We start from the raw sequence: 23332 nt of genomic DNA on the forward strand, positions 1-23332 counted from the left end.
ATTTCATGAATTTATATAATTTTCGTTGTTTGGCACATTAAAGCTTCATTTATTTTCCTGAAAAATATTTTTTTATGTTTAGATACTTAAAAAAATAAATCAATAAAAAATATTTTAAAAAATAAACAATTTAAAAAAATTCATAAAAAATCATTTTATGAATTTTGATAATTTTATATATATATATATATATATATATATATATATATATATATATATATATATATATATATATATATATATATATATATATAAACATGTAATATTAGTTTAACATTGTAATTGTAACACCCCAAAATTTTATTATTTATGAGTATTTTTGGTATTTTAATTTTATTTAAATTTTAGGAATTTTTTTGAGATTTTTCGGATTTTAAAAATCGGGTTCGATTTTCCGAAAATATAAACTTTGAGGATTTTTAAAAATTAATTTAAAGACCACGTGGCAAAACTAAAAATATATTTGGAGTATACGTATTTTTCTGAGTTTTATGGAATTTTTTTCGGAATTTTTGGACCTCGTTTTCGGTCCCGAGGCAGAGTAAAAATTCAAAATTTTGTATCCTGAATCGAACCGGTCGAATCGAACCGGACCGGATCGGACCGTCCCTTTTCCTTCTTCCTTTTCTTCTCCCGCGCGCGATGGCTCTCTCCCTTCTCTCCCTCGTTTCTCTCTCCTCTCGCTTCTAGCGCGCCAATGACCAGCCAGCCAGCAGCGCCGCCACCAACCAGTGGCCACACGCTCGAACTGGCAGCGTGAAAACGCCGCGCCACAAGGCTTTGACTTCTCCGGCCAAATCCGGCCGATCCGGCCACCGATTGGACAGGGTCTTGTGTCCAAAATCATCTACTCGGCGAGAGCTTTCCATAGACACCAAGAACGCCGAAATCCATCGAGCGGATTGTCCGATTTTTGCTCGGGAAGATTTTAGCCTATTTCGACTTTTGGGCTAGATTTCTCGAAAACCGTGAATCCCACGAGAAAACCGAGGCCACCAGCACACTCCATTCGTCGAGAGCTTCGCAACGACATAAATTTCGAATTTTTTCGACACCGTTTTTCGGTGGGTCCCACGGAACTTCGCAGTGTATTTTCGAGCATTTAATGAGCTTAGAAAATTCTGAAAAATTTATGTACTAACCCCCGTGTTATGGGCTTTGTGTAGGTATCCTCGATTCGCGGAAATTCGACAGTTGACCGGGTCTGCAAATTTCGGGCCAGACAGACCCGTTACCGGAAAAGTCTCCGAATTGGACCGAGGTTTTGGCTAGCCCCCCATTTTCAGACGTCCCGAGCGCGTTCCCGAAGTCAGAATCGGCAAAGGTAAACCCGAACCTTGTTTTTTCGTAATTTTCTAGTGCTTAAATAGGATTAAAAATCCATAAAATATTCGTGGTAGCTTAGAAAATTACGATTCTTTTTGCAATAGCTTAGTAATATTGCTAAGGACCGCGGGGCAAAGTTTTATAATTTTTAGAGCTTGTTTGGGCAGTTTTTTGTAAAAATGATCAATAATAAGGACTAAATTGAAATTTTACGTATTGTGATGGGTGATTGATTTGATGGGCCCAGGAGGGGCTGTGTGATATGATTGAACTGTTGATATATGGATTGTGAATATAGAAGTGCGTTTTTAGCCCTTTGCAAAGTTGGGTAGGTCCTAGGTATAGGGAGACTCACTGGGATTTTCTGCACGACTTAGGGCGTAATTGGTCTTTTCTTTGTTTGTGTTGAGTCGATTGTATTAAATAAATGTAATATGATTGTCGTGAGCGATGACCTTTCTTCCTCCGCCCAGCCGCCACAGTGATTGTCGTCAAGTCTGTGAGTAGAATATTAATTTTAATTGTAATTTCGATATTATTATATGTTCAGCATGCCCATGCATCACTTATATGCATATATTTATGTAGTTAAACTCTAGGCATGATTTTTGATGCATTGATAAATGTTAAAGTGCTATGTATGTTATTGTGGTAATTTGGAGCAGTGTGCGTGCGTTGGCGTGCGTGTGATGTGGTGTGGACTATGGATAGGACGCAGACACGGCTTGAGTTCTTCATTGGGACCGGTCCTTGGGGTAGACACGGCTTGAGTTCTTATTTGGGACCCGATTTGGTATTTAAGTGGAAGTCCGAAGTGAGTTCTTCACGGCACGAGTTAGATTTAAGAGAGCTGTATAGGGGATCAGCTCCCATATATTATGATTGATGTTACAGGGTGCGTGAGTGCTCCAAATTACCTTTGTGATGTTATGATGTGAAAATGATGTGGATGTTACATTTCACTCTACAGGGTGCATTAGATTTAGATAGTTATAGAGATTATGGTTAAAATTGATATTTTACTCTCTGAGTCGAACGCTCACTCCTGTTCAATATTTTTCCAGGCCACAGGAGGATATTTTTGAGGTTAACTTGCTCACTTTCCTCGCAGGTTGTTTATCAATGTTTGTGTAATTTTATTAACTCCTAGAATTTCCGCATGTGTTAGAGGTATTTATTTGATTATGGTCTGTAATATTATTATCATGTTAGACCTGTAAACGTATAATGATATGCATGTTTGATGGATTGGATGAGGGAGCTGAGCTCCCATTTATTATTATGTTGATGAGTATGTGGAGGGTGAGCTGAGCTCCCCAATGGATTGTTTATTGTGTTTACAGGTCGGGTGAGTCAAAAACTCCCCGTTGGTAAGTCCATTTTATAGCCGGACTCTGTCCATTTGTTTTCTTGAAATTGGGCCTAAATGGGCCTCAGCATTGGGTAAATGAACAGTTAGGCTTACTACGGGCCTCGGGGGCTTTAGGCTGGCCCAGGTCCTAGTGCCGGTCCGGCCCATAGGTTGGGTCGTGAAAATAATAAAAAATATTTTTCATATATAAGTTATTTTCTACGAAATAAATGAAGGCTCAATATATGAATTTTGTTTTTATAACAACATTTATTTAAAAATTTTATCATTGATTAAAAATGTGATGTTCCATAAAATTTCACTCCAGGCCTATTTGGCATTACTTTTAAAATTACTGTTAAAAAATTATTTTTTTAAATATACTAATTAAATAGTATTAAAAAATAATTTAAAATTAAATTTGATAAATTTTAATCAAGAGAATACTAAAATAATAAAATAATTTTTTTTAAATTAATTTTTCAATAGCATCTAAAATGATACTTTTATTTAGAAAAATAGTTTTAAATCTTTAAAAATAATACCAAACAGATACTTCCTAAACGAAATTTTGAAATATAAAACGCGAGATTTCAAAATATAAAATTGGGAGGAACTATAGAAGATGTGCAATTTTTAACAATGTATGAATTTTTGTTTGTTTTTGTCAATCAAATAATAAAATTTAATAAAATTTGTAAATTTTGTGAAAATTTACATTTAAAATCCTTAGATTTAAACATTGTTATAAGAGTAAGCAAAATTCAGTTTAATCTATAAAAATTGATTGAATTGATTTAATTTTTTAAATTATTAGATTATATTTAAAAAAAGATTAATTTGATTTATTTTTTAAGAAAAATTAATAAAATTAAATTGAATAATTTAATTTTTAATTAATTATTATCAAATCTCAAATTATAATTAAAATAAGAAATATAATTGAACTTATCACAAAATGAGTAAAAAAAACCTCAAATGCTCAACCTCGTAAATCGAATCAAATAAAATAAAATTAATTTTATTTAATTTTTTTAAATTTAATTTAATTTGTTAAAAATTATAATTTAATTATTTAATTTATTTTTAGCAAACTATTCAATTTAATCTCTATATTTATCGAGAAAGTTTAATTTAACTTACTTTCAACTTTTTGTTTAAATTAACTCAAAAATTTTAATTTAAATTCAATTTAATCTAAAAATTAAAATTTATGGAGTAAATATTTTGATTTCTTAATTTTAGAATTAAATTTCTTAATTTAAGCTTAAAATTAAAAAGTTTAAATTCTTATTTTGTTTGATTTTTAAATTAAATTTAGTTTAAATTGAAAATTTTAAATTAATTTAAATAAAAAATTAAAAATAAATTAAATTAAATTTTCTTAATAAATATAGGGTGTAATTAAACTTTTAACTATTTATTTTTTGATTATAAAATTAATTTAATTTATCAAAAATTATAAATTTATTTAATTATTTAAATTTAAAAAACGAATTAAATCGAATTGAATTGATCAACGTCACTTGTAAGTTTCCCTAATGAATTTTCCCAACTTCACATTCGATTGAAGTCCGTCGCAGGCTCGTAGCGGGCCTTGCCAATGCGCGAGCCAATTTATTATGTCCGTCTGGCATGGCTTTCATCCTACGTGAATTCAGCGCATGTCACAGTCACACAAACACTTAGACATCGAACACCTATACCCCCCCCTTTAACTCCACCCCAATCATCAATCACCTATCTGCGACTCCCCAACTCGCGCGTGCTCGTGAGCTGTTTCCCTTTCATATTATAACTTGTTCGCTACTTAACCTCTCGAAAGCGCAGTGACCGCCCGAACCCATTAAATGTTACACACTTCGTCTCCGAACCTAACTCCGAACCAGAGGCGCATTATAAATAAGAAAAAAAAGAGACCTGCACCTCCACGGTGGCACCATAATGAGCTTTCGGCGAATGTCACTCCATGCTACCGATTCAGTTCTGCTTTTTCTCTCGCACTGTTAAAGTTCGAGCTGTTCTACTTCGGTTACACTCAAACGGAGTCTTCAATCGCCATTTTTTTTGTCAGCTTCGGCAATTCAAGACTAAGTCGAAACTGGTAAGAGTTGTATGGAATTCTCGGTTTTTGAGCTAATTTTTCTTTTTGGCTGATTTTTTTGCTAATTTTTGTTTATTTTTTTAGCTGATCTTCTTTGAATTTAGCGTTTTCCATGTGGAGATCTTGCGAGATTACGTTGTAGTTCATCCATTCCAGTTGCAGAGCTTAAGTTTGAGTTTAATCAGACATTAGTAGAAGGATTTAGTGACTAATTTGCTCTTTTAAGAAATTAAGACAAGATTATATATGTTAAGCTTGGTTTATAGTTCCTTTATATTTTCCTCAGCATCTTGTACTTTTATTTCCTTTTTTTGGTTGGAATTCTTATTTCGTAGGAGATATCTGAAGTAGTGATGCTTCTTTTCGCAGATAGGAGCAGTGATCACTTGTAATTCTTTAATCCGTTGAAAAAACGGAAATATGGGGCAGAATAATTGGGAAGCTGATAAGATGTACGTGTTATGTTTATTTTTGATTTTGGTAATCAGTGTTAATAAGTTCATATCCAAGTTTTGTTTGTCTTTCAGTGTTATTAGCTAAATCATTCTAGTGATATTTACTTTTTTTCCTTTATAAGGCTTGATGTGTATATTCACGATTACCTGTTGAAGAGAAAATTGCATAATTCTGCAAAAGCTTTTATGACGGAAGGAAAGGTTGCCACAGATCCAGTAGGTAATGGTTTTAGCTAGTTGGGCAACTTCAATATATTTTGTTCACATAATTGCCACCATACTATGCTATGATGAGACTGTTGACATTTCTTTAGTTAAGAAGTTTGTCTACAAAATTCAAACTTTAATTAGGTGGATGTGTAAATGACATACTCTTTATATTGTGATGCTTGGTATGCCATATTGAACTTTCAGAAAGTTTAAGTTATAAATTGTTTGTGCAGCCATTGATGCACCTGGAGGATTTCTATTTGAATGGTGGTCTGTATTTTGGGACATATTTATTGCAAGGACAAATGAGAAGCATTCTGAGGCTGCCGCAGCTTATATAGAGGTTTCTTTGATATCTTTTTTGATTTCTTGATTTGGTGTTACTGTTTTCTGTGGTCGAGAAGATAAGTTATGTGCAATCACTTCAATTTTCATTTTCTAACTTTAATTTCTATGGAAAATAGGCACAGCAAATCAAGGCGAGGGAGCAGCAACTGCAAATGCAACAGTTGCAACTAATGCAATATCACAATGCTCAGTTGCAACGTAGGGACCCTAATCATCCAGCTCTTGCTGGTTCTATAAATGCTATTAACTCTGAAGGAATGATGGGGCAGCCATCAGCCAGTGTCTTGGCTATGAAAATGTATGAAGAACGAATAAAACATCCACATTCTTTGGACTCAGAGAAATCACCAGCTTTAATAGATGCTAATAGGGTGGCCCTCTTCAAATCAGCAACCAGTCAGCACGCGTATATAACATTTACTTTTCAATTTTTCTTTAATTAAGTGCATACTGGACCTCTATTTTGAAATTCATTCAACTTGGTTGGAATGGATTATGAATTTCTTTATTTCTTGTGAATTCAGCCAGCTGTTACAGGGTAATTCTGGGAACATGTCTGCAGCTTTGCAGCAGATCCAGGCACAAACCTCATTGACAACTGTAATTACTTGGACAAGAACCTGTGCTTTTAGTTTGCTAATTTCTGTGATTGTTTCATTATTTCTGTTCATCTAGAATGTCCAATCCACCAGTTGTGACCTGTTTCACACGTGGAGTTTGTAGGACATCAAAGGTGAAGTTAACTTGGGCCCAACTCAGAAAAGTTTGCCGATGGAACCCTCATCAATCAATGGACAAGCAATTTTACAATCAAAGTCCGGAATAAGTGGTGCAGGTAATTATAGGAAGAGATTGTCTTATGAAAGTTTTTGACCATTTACATGAGTAGAGTACACTTTAATTTTGCCCATAAAATTTTATATACAACATGGATTTGCAAACAAGGGTCCACAATTATTGTTTCTGTTATTATTCTCGTACTGAGACATGGTAGCTTAATTGAATAAATGTTTAATAAGAGAGAATTCAGTAGAAATTTTGCCATTTAGGATTTCTGTCTCAACTGGTCCAAATTTAGGTAGTTTAACCTAGACAATGTTAATATCTAAAATCTGAGTTTTTAATACTTGAACAGACCTAGCTGGTCTCTTCTGATGTTATTATCTATATGGATCTGTGTGGCTGTGTATTGGATTCCATGACATATACCACGGTAAAAACCCATTAAGGATGGATGCCACATTGAAAATCATCATAGATTTTAATCATAGTGATTAGGTTCAAATACTGCCAAAGGCAATTATGAAATATGGTGATTCTTATAGATTGAGAAATAGATAGAGCTGTCAAGTACTGACACATTATGATGGATATGGGCACTCATGATGGGTCCCTAACCCAAGCCCATAAAATATAAGACAAGGCCCATGATGGGTCTATATACTAAGCTTATGCACTTAGCCTTATCTATGAGCGGCTGTTGAAACAAATTGAAAACTGCAAATGGAGCAGTTTTTGACAACTAAGAGACATGCTATAGTGGTACATATATATTTGATCAGAAACTTTAAAGTTAAGTGAAGTGCATGATATGGAGAAGGCTAGTGTGAGAACAAAGTGGTAGTGTTGCTTGGAGCAAAACTGAAGCAGGAGCAAGTAAGCAATCATAAGGCTCTTGGTGCATTATTGTGCTGTAATCTTTCTCAAATTATTTCTGTGGGAACCACTGCAAGTCCAGGTAACATTGAGACTGTGATTTTTATGCATGGTTCAAGTTATTGTGACCATGTACAGACCATGTGATGCAAGGTTGGTTTTATGAGTTTAATATGCATGAATGATAATATGCACATGTATACTTTGATCTTGGCTTGTATATATGTCTAACATTGGTATCAGAGCCTTGCTACCTGTTATTCTTGGTCTATAGATGATTATTAACGTGATAAATATTTGTTAGAATGATAGAAATGGTGTTTGGCTTTTTCTGTTACAATTCTGGATATATGTAAAATATGTTCGTCATGCTTAATTTGGACCTTCAAAACTTGTTTTGTATTTATCTATTGGATGTGTTTTTTATACCATATGAAACTAGAGATTCCAATCTTTTTATAGATATATGGTATGCCTTTTTGGATAAAAACCAAGAAAGTTATAGGCTTGTAAAATCCAAAAAAAAAAATCCGAGTTGTGGAATTTTTTAAGAACATGATCAAGTTACCTACTTTGAGCTTATATACCTCTTTGTATACTTATCCATTGTGAGTTTTGTCTATACCATGTTAAACTAGACATTTCTAGCTTTCTATAGGTATATAGATTGTTCATTTTGGATTTAATATAAGAAAGTTATAGCCTTACAAACTTAGCTAAAAATTAAACGAAATCTAGAATTTTTTGGAACCTAGGAGAGATTGAAGAAGATCCATCTTGGTCCTGTTTCAATCTCAGCTTAGGTAGTTTGTTCTAAAACGTCAACTTAGTGCCCTTATTTCACAACTTAGTGCCCTTATTTCTCAAAATAGATTGTTCTAGCTTTCTATAGGTATATAGACTGTTCATTTTGGATTTAATATAAGAAAGTTATAGCCTTACAAACTTAGCTAAAAATTAAATGAAATCTAGAATTTTTTGGAACCTAGGAGAGATTGAAGAAGACCCATCTTGGTCCTGTTTCAATCTCAGCTTAGGTAGTTTGTTCTAAAACGTCAACTTAATGCCCTTATTTCACAAAATAGGTAGTCCAAATTATTTAAAGCACCTAAAACCCCCCACTGGAAGAAATACGATTGCCGAAAACGCCTGGAGCGCAGTGCGTGGCACACATGCCCGCATCGACATGTGTGAAGGAGGGGCCATGTGCAGCATGCTAGGCTTGGCGCACTTAGCCTAGGTGCACTGGAATTGGGGCACCAAGCCCAGGCTTGTGCCTAGCTCAACCCTGATCCAACCACATATTTTAAAAAAAATAATAATAAAAAAGGGAAAATAAAAAAAAATCACTGGAAAGAATTATAATAAGGTCTGTTTTTTTAAAAAAAATATTGGTGACATAAAAAAATTAATTTTTTTGGCATTTCTTTATTTTTATTTATTTAAATATTTATTTAAAAATTCATAAATATTATTTAAATTGATAAAAAATTCAGAACAATGTCCAAAAATATTATTTTTATTATTCCTTTTATTGTCACTAGAAATATTTTTATTTATAAAAAATATATAGTTATTTTTATTTTTTTTTATTTTTCCCTTTTTTTTTCAGAAAATGGTGCTACTCCTCTTAGTATTTTCATTGCTTACTACAGAGCTAGGGTGGATGAGATTATTAGAGAGTTAATCATACTTGAAATGGATCCTAAGGATACTCCTGATGAAATTGAGCGTCTTGTGCATCACATAATCACTGTAAACAAGAGGATGCAAACAATTATTTGGGAATGAAATTTTTTTGCGTGATAATGATTAATGAGAAATATGGGGCACTAAGGTCGCATTGCTTGATCCGAACCTAATAGGAATGCTTTATTCTATTGGGGTTTTGGTGAATGGGTTTTGTAGACGTTTGGTCATGGATTTTATCAAGGAATATGCAAAATGGGCTGCTAAAAGACTGCGAGTATTTCACTCAGTCTATCTAAATGTGAAAAAAAAAAAAAAATCCTTGACTAAGACAATACTTTCTAAAGTGGACTGTGAGCTAAAACTTAAACTTTATGATGCTATTAAAGCATTTATGCCTGTGACTAGGGTCTATATTAGACGTTAGGTAAACTTTTCGTTGTTTCTATTTCCTTTTGAATATTTTGATATTGTTACTGTTAGTTGAATGTTGTTATTTTTTTTTTGTTTGTTGTGAATATTGAACAGTGTTTATTTTTGTGATAATAAATGTTGTGTTATTTTATTTTCGCATATATTTATTTTTATATTATTGTTCAATTTTCATTTTTTCCTTTTATTTATTTAATTATTTATTTTCTGTTAAATAATTAAATATAAGTTAAGGGAAAAAAATAAAATTTATTATAAGAATAAATTTATTAAATCTTAAATTATAAGTAGTTTAAGAATCAAATCTTATATAATTATTTGCGTCCTCTTGTTCACAATGATTACATGATGCAAAAGACACTCAGTTTCATTAAAAGTATGCTTAGGATGTATTTCAAGTGTGATCAGCTCTTTAATCATCCCATCTACTCTATCTTTCTACTAAGTAGTTAAGGTTCTACGACTACACACCATTTGCACCATTTTTTTTTTGGAAAAAAGGAAGTAAAAATAAGATCCTATTAAACAAAAAAATAATTATATGTTTTTTTATAAATAAAAATATTTTTAGTGACATAAATTGAAAGGAATAATAAAAAAAAAATTTTTGGACTTTTTCTGAATTTTTGTCAATTTAAATAATATTTTATGAATATTTAAATAAATAAAAATAAAGAAGTGCCCAAAAATATTTTGTCACCAATATTTTTTTTAAAAAAATTTGGACCTTATTAGAATTTTTGGCTAGTGAAAAAATTCCTCAAAAAATATATATTTTTTTAATTTTTCTTTTTTTTATTTATTTATTTTTCTTTTAAATTGTGGCTAGACGAGGGCTGAGCCAGGTTTAAGCTAGAGCTGTCAGAATGCTACAGGAAATTTTGAGACCTTTGCGAATTTGCTGGGCTTTGTTTGCTGACCTGCCAAATAGGGATAACTGACCTTATATTTGCGTAAAATAAACCAGAAAATATCTGTGATAGAATAGCCTGTCCTATCTTATTTGCCCATTGGCTTGTATTTCTGGTTTAGCAGTTGTTTCCCTGTCCATGTGTTTAAAATGCTACTTTCATGTTCTTTTTCAGACGTGTGACTTTTCCCCTTGTCTTTCTTTCACAAAGGAAATCATTATGCCATTTACTTCCTAAGGGATTAGGTTAAGTAACCTTGTTAAACTTTGTTTGGAAAGATTGCTATCTCTGATTAGAGGGGAAAATTGATTCTTTTATTTTGCTCATTCAGGGTTGAACCAAGGTGTAACTGGTCTTCAATTAAAGGGTTGGCCATTAACTGTAAGTTTATTTGGTTTTTCTTCTGCTGGATATTCTATGCATCTTTTATTTGCAAATTTCCATTCCCATGACCACAGAGCAAACCAATTCTTCAGGGAATTGACCAATTACGGCCAGGTTTGGGTGTACAAGTGCAGAAACCTTGTCTGCAGACCCAAAATCAGTTTCTTTTGGCTTCGCAACAACAGCAGGTGGCACAAGCGCAAGCACCATGCAGCCTCGGGAATTCAAGTAACTTTGGAGACATGGATCCACGAAGGCTAAATCAGTTGCCTAGGGGTAGCTTGAATACAAAAGATGGTCAATCCACAAGAAATGATGGGTCAATATGCTCTCCTGTGCAATCAAGCTCGCCAAAGGTTTGAACTCTTAATTAATCATTTGCAATGTAAGAGCACACTTCGTTTATCAAGTCTTAACTATTGAAATTTATTTAACATTTACAGTAAATAGTCCCTTTTAAAATTAATGGGAAATTTTGCTTTCATCTAAATATTGCATATACTTTGATCACAGCAAGAAACCTTATCTGAAATTTAATGGCCAAATAATTGAATTAATCATGTCATTCATGTTTGATGGTGTGAAATTAGAGAAGAAGAAGAAGAAGAAGAAGAAGAAGAAGAAGGGAAGAGAATTGGAATGAATTGCTTAATTTTTTTGTCAAGATACTGGGATTTTATAGAGGAATATATTGAAATAATACAGTCAGTATCTATAACTATTCCTATGATCTGTGCATGATTCTATCCTTAGTGATCTGCGTAATCCTAACCTAAAATACATAATACAATTCCATAATTCTAGCTTATGATTTAACAGATGGTAAGATAAAAAAAAAAAATTATTTATTGCAACAAGTATGGAAAATCAGCAGTGATTTTATCTGCTCCTCTCCCTCCTTCCGTTTCTCTCTTTTAATCTACTTGACTAATTAATAAATAAATAATTGATACAATGTAATACAATATATCTATCAAGTACATTTTTTACTGAATGATTTTTTAAACATTTTAGCAACCGTAGATAGTGGTATTCATTGACTATTAGCCATCAACTATCAACTACTTTTTGAGGATATATCTTGTGATAGTTTTCTTCAGTTGACCAAGTCAAACATCTCTCAATTTTAGCAGATATAATCCTTCGGATGTATTGTTGCCCTTGTCTATTAAATTACCTTTTGAGAAATAGAAAGCTTGGCTCTCGATGATAATATTAATGAATTTTCAGTCTTATGTATAATGACTTGGTACTTGTAGATTAGTTGACACCATTTATTTTTGAAAGGCTCTAGAATAAGAGAAAGCAACTTGTTTGTCCTCAAGTGTGGAGTGGCATAAAGCATTATTTTTTGCTTCACTGACTTGTACATGTGAAAAGCTATCTGATACATGTGTACATGATTGGCCCTTTGTTTGCCAAGCAGGGTTGTGCATTCTTGTGTTTGGACTTCTCTTGCCTCTGTCTTTTATGCGTATATTGATTTAGAACAACTCAATCATCATATGTTAATTCATCAAAAGGAAAGTCAAACATTGTAAGGTAAAAGCCCCTTCAGTCTAGAAGTGATAACGAAGTCACGCCAATGTTATGCTTTCTGCAAAATAGGAAGATCATTGACTTCAATCTTTTTCATTTCGCTTTTCTATTTTAGATTTGGGTTTGCAGACACTATTGAAAGGAACAATACACTAAACCATGCTTGTTAATGTATTAGTATCGGACTATTTAAGAGTGTATATGCAATGCATTTCCATCCATGTTTCTTTTTCTTATAATCACATTTATATAGCACAGCAAGTATGACTTTCTAAGCTGTGCACTTGTGTCCCTGAAATTCTGATCTATTCTAAATGCATCTCTGAAATCTTTTATGAAATTTTATATTGGATTTGGTCACCATTGCTCTGTGTCATCCTTTCTAGCAGTACTGATTTAGAACTCTGGAGTCTTTAATTGGTTGTACATACCTTATTGCTAAATATTTGGCGCACTGTTAAACAGATGAAGATGGCCCAGATGCAGCATTCTTCCTCTGAACAGCAGGACCAATTGCAGCAGCAACAGCAGCCGCAACAGGTTGTCCTTATTGACAATTAGTTTAAATAACTTACTTTACGAGCTGATCCATGCACAATATTTGCAACTGTAGTGCAATTTGCACTACAATGTTGTGCTTTCTAACTAGAATAACTGCAAAAATTTATTGTCCCAACAATACTCTAGTGGCTGGCTGCAGGGTAACAGGAAAAGGAAGCAACACTCTTCTTCTGGAGCTGCCAACAGCATTGGTACAGGGAATACTGTGGGTCCTTCACCCAATTCTCCTCCATCAACTCATACCCCTGGTGATGGAATAGCGACGGCGAGCAGTTTGCAGCATGTTAACAGTGTTTCAAAAGGCTTGATGATGTATGGTCCGGAGGGTTCAGGAGGTTTTGCATCATCTTCCAACATGCTGGTATATTTGTTTTACTTATCCTGACATAAAAATAAGTAATTAAGTGAAGAAATCATATAGCAGGTACATCTGTAACATAATTGCAAGTATGAATTATGAGATGCTCTCTCTAGTTCTCAAGAATATATCATGTATGACATGCTACGTTCTATGATATATTAATGTGTCCCTGCCAGTATAAAAATATCCGATTTGTTTCTTGTTATTTTATCAGAACTTTGTTGTTTAAAAGGATTTTCTTCCAATCCAACTGCATTTTGGATATTTTGTTTAAAAGGATGCCTTGATGACACCCTAGTGTAGAAATTACATAAAAATTAGCTTGACTACTTTCTGAAGAGATCATTTTGTTAGTGCAGGAAGACATGGACCGCTTTGGAGATATTTCTAGTCTGGATGATATTGTGGTACAGTTTCTTCCACATGATGGAGGGGATGGAAGCAATTTATATGGAACACTAAAGCAAAGTTCCACTGAGCACCAAAAAGAGTCTACTAAAGGTATTCCACTGTGGCATCATTCTATTCTGTCTGTACAGAGTTGGAATGACTGTTACTTTCTACTTAAGCTGCGGTTAAAGTCTCACGTGCAGGTTTTACTTTTGGTGAGTTTGGTTGCATACGGACAAGAAATAGCAAGATCACTTGCTGTCATTTTTCTTCTGATGGAAAGTTGCTAGCCAGTGCTGGGCATGACAAGAAGGTATAGTGTATGATACTATATGTGGTAAAACATGTTTGAGAAAAATATTTTCCAGCCTGATAGGTTATCTCACTTATTACTCATAATAATGTCTCTGTTAAAAGATAAAGCGTTGCTTGAAATCCCAAGATCAGAGGCTAATTAGGTAACACAGGCAGTACCTCCTGCTGCTATTACAATAAAAGATCACCTTATGAAATCACAATGCCAAGGCACTGTCGAGGTTTTTGTGTTCATGTGTGTGACAACTGATAATCTCCTTTGTAATCTTCTATTATCAATTGTATGTAGCCTCTAGCATAGTAATATATTGGGTGTGAACTCAAATAAGATCTGGTTCAATTACTTTGTCAGCAAATGAGCAAAAAAACACAGAAGTTAAGTACATAGAATGAGAATATGAGATTTAAAGCTAAAGATTATACAAGTTTCTTTTTGCTGTATGCATTAGGTTGTCCTGTGGAACATGGATACCCTGCAAACGGAGAACACCCCTGAAGAGCACAAACTAGTTATTACAGATGTTCGTTTTAGGCCAAATTCATCTCAGTTGGCCACAGCATCAGTTGATAAATCTGTTCGGCTATGGGATGCAGCCAATGTGAGTATCTTTTCTTACTCTTCATAAACCCAGTCTATTGCTGAAGCCTTTAGGCGTGGGCCTGGCATTGATGATATTTTTAATTGTAACATCTTAAGTAGCATTTAGAATCTTAGATCCTTTGTTTGCTTGCTGTGCTCTCAGTGTTCTGCCAATTATGTCTAATCCTTATCATAAACTGTCATGCACTCCCATTCCTTTGTTTTGCTTGCTCTGTGTTCAGTGTTCTGCCAATTATGCCTAATCCTTACCATAAACTGTCATGCATTCCCATTCATGGTACAATGATTTATTCTTTCATGTCTTTGTTGCAGCCAAGCTATTCCCTGCGTGCATACACAGGGCCCATGCCTGTCATGTCCCTTGACTTCCACCCTAAGAAAACTGATCTTTTCTGTTTTAGTGATAACGACAATGAAATCCGCTATTTTAATATCAATCCATTCACATGCACTCGTGTTTCTAAGGTTTGTTCACTTAATTTATCTTTCCCATTAACTGTTTCATTTTTCATTAGTAAGATGCAACAAATCATTGTCCTGTTTCAATCTTCTGCTCAGGGAGGCACTGCTTAAGTGAGATTTCAACCAAGAATTGGACATCTACTAGCAGCAGCATCGGATAAAGTAGTTTCCATCTTTGATGTTGAAACTGATAGGCAAACACTCTCATTCCAGGTATTGCATTTGAAATGGACTGTTTGTTGTTGGTGATTCTTGGCTGAGCTCAAGCTATATATACCCCATTGTAGATTGAATAATGAATTGTATGAAGGGTAGCTTTCAGAAAATCCTCTCTTTTTTATGTTTTATTGTTCATCATTCATTTCCCCGTCTTAATTGCAGGGGCATTCTGAAATGGTAAACTACATATGCTGGGATGCAACTGGGGATATTCTGGCATCTGTTAGTCAGAACTTGGTGAAGATTTGGTCTTTGGCCTCAGGGGAGTGCACTCATGAGTTTAGTTCTAATGGAAACCAGTTTCATTCTTGTGTTTTCCATCCAAGCTATTCAACTCTCCTGGTGATAGGAGGAATCTCGGTAGGTATAGGCAAACTTTTATAATGACTTGCCAGAGACACTATATATAGTAGGAGGCATCATGATGCTTTTCTTCATGGTTTACAAATAGGCTTTGTGATATTTGTTTGAATCTAGTGTAAGGTGTCGATATTTTATACACATGATATATCATGTAGGCATCCCAATATCATGGTGGCTTTCTCAAATGGTGGATATAGTTCTAATTATTTTATTTCTTGAAAAAATAAAATTGCGGCTGCAGTCTTTGGAGCTATGGAACATCGCAGAGAATAAGAGTATGACAATTCCAGCACATGAAAACATAATTTCAGCCTTGGCACAGTCACCTGTCAATGGAATGGTAGCTTCCGCAAGTCATGATACTTCTGTTAAGCTATGGAAATGAGTCCAGATGTTAGTTTTGCAGAAATCTGGATTTCAAGCAATGGCACGGGTGGTTACGGGTTACATCACTTACGCCTTTTTTTTTTTCCCTTAATCCTACATAAATGTATTAATTGCTTAATGTGTAATTATTATTATTATTATTATTATTATTATTATTATTATTTTACTGTGATTCCATTTGATTGAAGATTATTAGGATCAAGAAGCACAAGGAGCAGTTTGTGTGGCGGAAAGATTGAGTGTGAGGTTGCTAACTGGCTGTACATTACGCGTACCAAATTCTGTTCTTGTTACTGTTTGAGCTTCTCATTTTTTTCTTTTTAATAATAATAATTATTATTTTTTAAGAGATTTGTACTGTTTGAGCCTGCTTGGTATGGAGAAGAAATGCGTAAAGCAAGGAATAACATAGAATTAGGCTGTCCACGAAAAATTGTACCCTATCATGTTGATACCAAATTAAATTTATCTTCATTGTCTTGGTTTAATTATAGTCTTTATGGACTGGAATTGTATTGAATTGAAAATAAACTAAGGAATTGATTTTACATGTATATTTTTTAAGCATTTTTATATATATTATATAATATTGATAAAATTATATATATTTTTTATATAATTAAAACTGTAATATATATATATATATATATATATATATATATATATATATATATATACTATTTGATATTTTTATTTATTTTTCAAAATTTTTAATAATTGGAGTCATAAATGGTTTAAATCACGTTGTAGTTCTTAATTATATATTTAAATTTTAGTCGTTAATTATATTTTTTTAATTAAAAAAATTATATAATTAAGAAAGATAAAAAATAATATAATATACTTTTAATACTAATATTGTTATTTTGATAGTAGCATTATCATTTTACAAATTATTTTGATGTTAAAAATTTAAAATTGTTTTGATATGCAGTGCAAAATCAAATTGAAATCGCATCTTTGTTTAATCGATTCCTTTGCCTCATTGTTTTGGAAATGAAGAATTGTGCAAAACCCGACTAGGCTGTTTAAGGCATAATTACAAAGATTCATTCTCCTGTGAGAATGGCAATAATGATTTCAATTTAGGTATGCTTGTGGAAGTCTTTAACTATGATTCCTTTTTGATATCTAATTTTGCATATTCATATTTTTAAAACAAATATAACATGTACACACAAATGATCTCCTGACAGTGGGAATGACGTGTGACAGCTGAAGGAAAGCTGTTGATGAACACTGGACTGGACCCAAATGCAGTCTACTCCTCATCTATTACCTATTTCACTTTCTACAAGAAGCCGATGTGCATAAGAACCAAACCAAATTAGCATTTGAACAAAAGTGGATAAGCATCTGCTACAAGTGTTAGTTGTAAATCACAGAGTTTGAAGATACATCTCCTCACCCTTAAGGAGCTTGTTAACATGATCAATCTCCAATGTATCCCTTGTGCTTACACGCAATTGGTCTCATGGAAGGTCAAAAGAAAGCATGACCAAGCAATCACCAAATCCAGTATGTGCTACGTAACAGTAGAAATGCAATCACAAAATTCAAGTGTTATGAAACTCTCTTTTCCAAGTAAAATTAGACTAATACATACACCTATGCTTTCAACATCAGGCTAAGAGTGAACAATCTCATGGAGTTGGACGTTCCAAACTTGCTGCTTGCTTTGTTTCTGCCATTTCAACTTCAAATGCACCAGAATCTGAAGATATTTCCTTCTCCGTTGCCATCCTTTTAATTTTTGCCACTCGTATGGCCTGCAACTCATATCTGATAAACAAACCAAGAACCAATATGTCAGATTTTGTATGTGGATGTGCAAATTAATATACCGATATATCATATATGTCCGTGTGAGAAATAAATAGGTAAATAATATATCTTGTGCAACTGAAAGTGCAGGCAATAAATAACTATCAATCTCCTGTTACTCACGAGATTACGCTCAAGGCATTTATGAGATTAAGCAACTGCTTAGCGTGTTAAGTACCAATTGCAATTATGGTATAGGGATCTATAAAAAAAAGGGTTAAAAAAAAAAAAGACCATACTTAAGACTAATCTGGAGCTAGTGCACATATAAAGGAAAAATATGCAGATCTAATAATTTCAAAAATAACAAAAGCAACAAAATGAATCCAGAATTAGCATATATGTCCAAACCTAAAACCAAAATTAGTACCAAACAATTTCAGCTGTGGCCTGCATCGTAGATAGGACTAGGAGATGAGGCAACCAGCCATACCTTCTGAATTATTTTCTTTAGAGATATTATCTCAGTTAAAGATTTTCTCAAGTATTTATCTAAAAATGGAAGAATTTGTTTCCAGGCCAAAGATCAACTGTTTGCAAACTAGTGCAGGAACAACAGTATTTCAATTGAATCTATCCTATATGTTATTATAACTTATGAGCTATGGTGTTACACATTCTAAACAAACATGTTCATTCCCTCCCTAATTGCTTATTACTTGAAAGATCATCGTGAAAAAGCACTACATTAGGTCCAATTAAAAGTCCTACTTGTGAGAAAAGCAGTTGCATGTATAAAAAGAAAGCTCAGATTTCTACTGAAATGATACTGCTCCAGTGGAGTCTGCAGCACACTTCATACTGAATCATTCTCTTTCAAGTTATGCAACTGCACTATGAGGTCCAATTAAAAGAGTCCTACTTGAGAGAAGCAGTTGCGTGTATAAACAAAGCTCAGATTTCTACTGTACTGATTCTGCTCTAGTGGAGTCTGCAGCACACTTCATACTTAATCATTCTCTTTCAAGTTATGCAACTGCATTGATACCTAGAATACCAGTAACTTGAGACATTATGAACTCATGATTGAAGAATAGACAGTCTAGTCCTGCAACAAGGATTTGAACTATTGGAAAAAGTTCTATCCTTTGTCAAAATGTGCTTCAGAACTCTGCTGGAGAATGATTGTTACCCTGGATGGATCATACATAGCCAGTCTCAAGTCCAGATAAAAGGGAAGCGTGGCAATAGGTGACAGCTCAATAGATGTAGCCCTAAATCTAGTAGAATGGAGGAAAAGAATCATATAGTCAACGCCAACTAGATTAGGATAAAAACTTAGTTGAGTTGAGTCTCAAAGGTTCTTCAAATGAACTAGAAACTGACCATTTAATCTGCTAGCTTAACAATCCTTTCTTCCTATGCACAAAGTGCCCAAATATCCTTGTGCCCATTTACATGTTATGCATCCCATTCAAGTTTCACATGAATAGTTATGTCTTAAAACAATGAATATGTAAAGAATTTAGAACACCTATGCACTAAATGAGCATGGAAATCTAAATTCAAAAAGTTGAAACATTTATCCTTTTCAGCTTTCCATGTATAAATTACTCCAGGATCATAAAGTCGAAGTGGATATGCTATATGAAATTAATATTTCTATAAATCCATATATATATATCAAGTATCAACAGTCCAGTTACAAGAGAGTTAATTGCCTCCAAAAACCATAAACATTAGGCAGCCCTTGTATCATAGAATGCTGGCAAACAGAGAACAATTATGTGTATTGTTTTCAAGCCACAACTTTTTAACAAAAGGGAAGTGAGTCCATGAACATTTAAGTTGCCGTTTAGACTGGGGTTTGGCGAAAAAATGTAGGCATCAGTAATAGAGAACCAAATTTATTAAAACAGAACGATACATGCATAAATGCTTCCTCTTCCAATAGGGTCAAGCCTTGTCTGCTTGAACAAAATGGTACAAGCAAAGTTTCCAACTCTTAAGATAACAGTGAAAATACAGCTTCTACTGCAATAAATTCCAAAATAGTATGATTAAACCACTGAAAACTTACAAAACTTACTCAGCTATGTAGCTCTTAACAAGTGTAAAATAAATCCTCCAAAATTCTCGTTCCTTCAAGTGGCCAGGGCAAAGCCTAAATCTAAGTTGTGAAAGTTCCTGGAGAGAAAAGTAGGGATATAGCAGAAGAAAAATCAGCTAAAACAGCAATCTTCATTTTACGCAAGTTGAAGTACAAAAACAGCCATGCCAACAGGTACAACTAAAGGATAAAGTAGCCATTTGCCCCCTTCTAATTTATCATCAACAGGTAAATAACCTCAAAAATAACTTTGTGGGCAATTAAGTCCCAAAAATACACACCCAATTCAGTCATAATTATGACATAATCACCAACAATATGGCACTGGCTGCATCACCTGGGTGCTGAATCACCACCCTTATTATATTGGTTAAAATCCCCCAATAAAATAAAATACAAGCTAATTCCTAAATGCTAAGGAATAGCAAATTCCGCACAAATTGCTAAAAAGAGAAGCAAGAAATAGCAGAGTAGAAATTAAAACCTTGACTTTGGAAAGAACAAGAGTAGCATGTCGCTCTTGCCATTGAGAGAGATCCTTTCGAATATTGGCCGATGTAGTTGCAGTAGTAGCAAGAACTTCATCGCTAAAAGTAGCAGCTCCGGTAGTTCCATCTTCTTCAGCTAAAAAGATTCAATCAAAACCCACAACTAATCAACATTTGAAGCTCTTGGTAAGAAGAAAATTACAGGCAATGAAAAAGAGTGTTACCCGGAAGTGGGAAATTCTTGAAGGTGTCAAGTGTGAAGGACTTGACATGATCGATTAATTGAGAAGTGACTCCAAGCAGCTCTTCATCTTCATCTGCATGTGTTTTTCGCTGCTGCTGATTTGGGCTTTTGGCGTTTTTAGCGTTTCTTCGAAACCATGAAGACCAGTCCATGGCATTGCCAGGAAATTGAAGCTGAAATTCTAGATATTTTGTACCGTCCCTCAATTTAGGGTTACAATAATAATTTAACAATATAAGTGATTTAATTTTTAATTACAAACAAAATTTATTACTTTACTTATATTACTTAGCGGCAGATTTAGAATTTTTTTTTTACAATATTAATATATAAAAAATAATAAATATTATTAAAATAATTTATAATTTAATATCAATATCTTATAATTAGACTCAAATAAATTTAATATGTTGAAAACTATTTAAAAAGTATATTATTATTATTAATATTAGAGATAAAAAAAATGATATCACTATTTTTTATATTTATCAATTAATCAAACAGTTATTATTATCGAACACTTTTATTTTAAATTACTATATGAATAACTAACAGCTGACGATTAGATATTAAGTAACAATAAATTTAATGTTACTAAAATTAAAATTGAACAATTTTTTTAGATAAAATAAAGTTGAAGGATAAGATTGAAGCAATCAATAAATCAAGGAATGGTGGTGAATAAGAATTACTTGCATTGGTCGCACTCTGCAATAATATTATCTTGGACTTCTCTCATTGGAATATTTGTGCATAGCCCATGTTTTTGGGCCCATTGTTGTTGGTATGTGTTTGTTTCTTCCATTAAAAAAAAATAAAAAATAAAATAAAATTGGAGTGAGATTTTCAGCCCCAGACCCATTGGACCTGGTTTTTTGATTATGGGTAGTCCATTTTTAAAAAATATATTAAAATTATAGTATCAATCAAGTCTAAGCCTCTGAGATAAGTTAGATTTTAATTTAATTGCACTTTGTAGATAAAGCCCTTGCTTAAATCAGCTAATTTAGAGCATTTCACTCACTTGTCTTCACCCTCTCAATAGATCTAAATTCCAGTTCGATAATATTAGTTATTTTAGTAGTTATTAGTTATTCTAATAGCTATTAATTATTTTACAAATTGTTAGTGATTAACTGTTTATATAGTGATTTAAAGTAGAAGTATTTAATAAAAATAGCTGTTAAATATAAAAATAGTTATATATCTTATTGATCCTGATCAAAATGCCCTCTCAAGCTCTAAAAGCTAAGAATGGTAGTTTTTCATTAATCACTCTTTCAATTTTTAAATGCTACTATAAATATTATGTTACCGAATAGTATAAATGTAATTAATGAGAGCTCTTTGAGTATATCTAAAGACCGGTGTCCACCGTTAACGATTGATGTTATTGATTTAATTAATCCTATAAGAAATGATCAATTAACAATTTCAATATAGATCTCAAGATATTAAGATGTGAATAATTTTAAATTAAATTAAAAAATTAAAATGCTACCACGCTTGATGGTGGCTTCACACCGGACTTACAACTGCAAATTACAGTGCTTACAGGATTTAAAGCAAACCCAGATAGATTATCTCATGACGAACCTTTAGCACCAGGAATAGATAATGGGTTTATGAAAGTGTTGTCCGTCAATGATGACAGATAACGCATGCAAATAGCTGGACATCATGGGACTTCGTTTTGTCATTCGCCCACCGCCGCTCACAATTATTGTAAGTATATCGATTGTGACTATGATGGTGCTAGAGCTCGAATAAGTTCATTAATTGTGAAACAAAACATGAAAGCAAATAAAATGCTCTAACTCGTATTGTTTTACCCTTTTAGAGATTAGGTTATGAAAATGGTCAGTTTAATTTTAAATTAAATTCAAAAATTAAAACATATTTTATAAAAAATAAAATCGAAAACTGATCTAAAAATGTTAATTAAATTGAATTGAATAAAAATAAATTAGTTCAATAGCTTCTTTCAGTACCTCTTTTAAATTTTTCTGTGTGAATTCAAGCGAAGGAAAGTCAAAAATGTAAACTTGGAAATGGTAACAAAATCTAATCAAAGTGGAACAATGTTGACTAGTGAATATTTTTGGGTTTCAAGTATTCAACTAATAGAATTAAAATTCATTCATAGCTCCCATGAAATTAAGGCCATATATGACCAAAAAAAAAAGAAAAGCTTTGTAGGGATCAATGCATGGGCATTTCCATGTGGCTAATTGACCATGAAAGCCAGACATGGCCTAAAGACTTTGACTTAGAAGTAAGAAAATTTTTTGTTGCTATCTACATGAATGGAATGGTGGTGGAGGTGGAAGATATCATATCAAGTAATATCCTTTAAGTGTAATTATATAGAAGGTGGAACCCACTAGACCCACCTGCACAAACCCACTAGTAGGTGGTGGAGGGTAATCATATAAAATTATTAAAAAGTAGCCACACCTCCACTCCCTATTCTCTTCCCCTTTCCAATGTTATTTGAGTGCTCTTCTTTTCTTTCTCTTTTAAGCTTTTTGACTCCTCCATATTACTTGTTTGCTTATTTGCTTTGCTTTCCTTCAAGAGAAAAGTGATTATACTTTCACAATATGACAAATTTAAAGCACAAAAATTGATTGTATTTGTTTGATAGATAATGATCTAGTAT

General features: G+C 33.1%; 2 protein-coding genes across 2 annotated transcripts; one reads left to right on the top strand and one right to left on the bottom strand.

Annotated features, from left to right (window-relative positions):
* The first annotated feature begins 4601 nt into the window (after positions 1-4601).
* LOC110652503 (transcriptional corepressor LEUNIG_HOMOLOG) lies at positions 4602-16307 on the top strand. The gene is given in 19 exon segments (XM_058129102.1): positions 4602-4781; positions 5151-5233; positions 5359-5456; positions 5680-5789; positions 5911-6200; positions 6319-6394; positions 6518-6629; positions 10814-10863; positions 10959-11222; positions 12871-12945; positions 13106-13327; positions 13687-13828; positions 13921-14030; positions 14482-14631; positions 14946-15098; positions 15192-15308; positions 15477-15674; positions 15919-16120; positions 16253-16307. Coding segments are annotated over 17 exon segments (2343 nt in total). The 5' UTR covers positions 4602-4781; positions 5151-5201; the 3' UTR covers positions 16063-16120; positions 16253-16307.
* A 1252-nt stretch (positions 16308-17559) lies between these two features.
* Positions 17560-20902, bottom strand: LOC110647475 (uncharacterized). Its single transcript, XM_021801318.2, has 4 exons — positions 20651-20902; positions 20423-20562; positions 19918-20015; positions 17560-17846 (listed from the first exon to the last, which is right to left on the bottom strand). The coding sequence occupies exons 1-4, from the start codon at positions 20820-20822 to the stop codon at positions 17708-17710; spliced, it is 549 nt and encodes a 182-aa protein (XP_021657010.2). The 5' UTR covers positions 20823-20902; the 3' UTR covers positions 17560-17707.
* Positions 20903-23332: the final 2430 nt, after the last annotated feature.

The sequence above is a fragment of the Hevea brasiliensis genome, chromosome 10 (genome assembly GCF_030052815.1).
Source record: "Hevea brasiliensis isolate MT/VB/25A 57/8 chromosome 10, ASM3005281v1, whole genome shotgun sequence".
NCBI lineage: Eukaryota > Viridiplantae > Streptophyta > Magnoliopsida > Malpighiales > Euphorbiaceae > Hevea > Hevea brasiliensis.

What these genes read in the sequence shown, in the direction of transcription:
- LOC110647475 (XM_021801318.2), bottom strand. Translation starts at nt 20,822, where the DNA reads ATGGACTGGTCTTCATGGTTTCGAAGAAACGCTAAAAACGCCAAAAGC. An exon ending in TTGTTCTTTCCAAAGTCAAG is followed by an intron (nt 20,016 to 20,422) that starts GTTTTAATTTCT and finishes TTTTCTCTCCAG; the next exon opens with GAACTTTCACAACTTAGATT. An exon ending in GTTAAGAGCTACATAGCTGA is followed by an intron (nt 17,847 to 19,917) that starts GTAAGTTTTGTA and finishes TTTGTTTATCAG; the next exon opens with ATATGAGTTGCAGGCCATAC.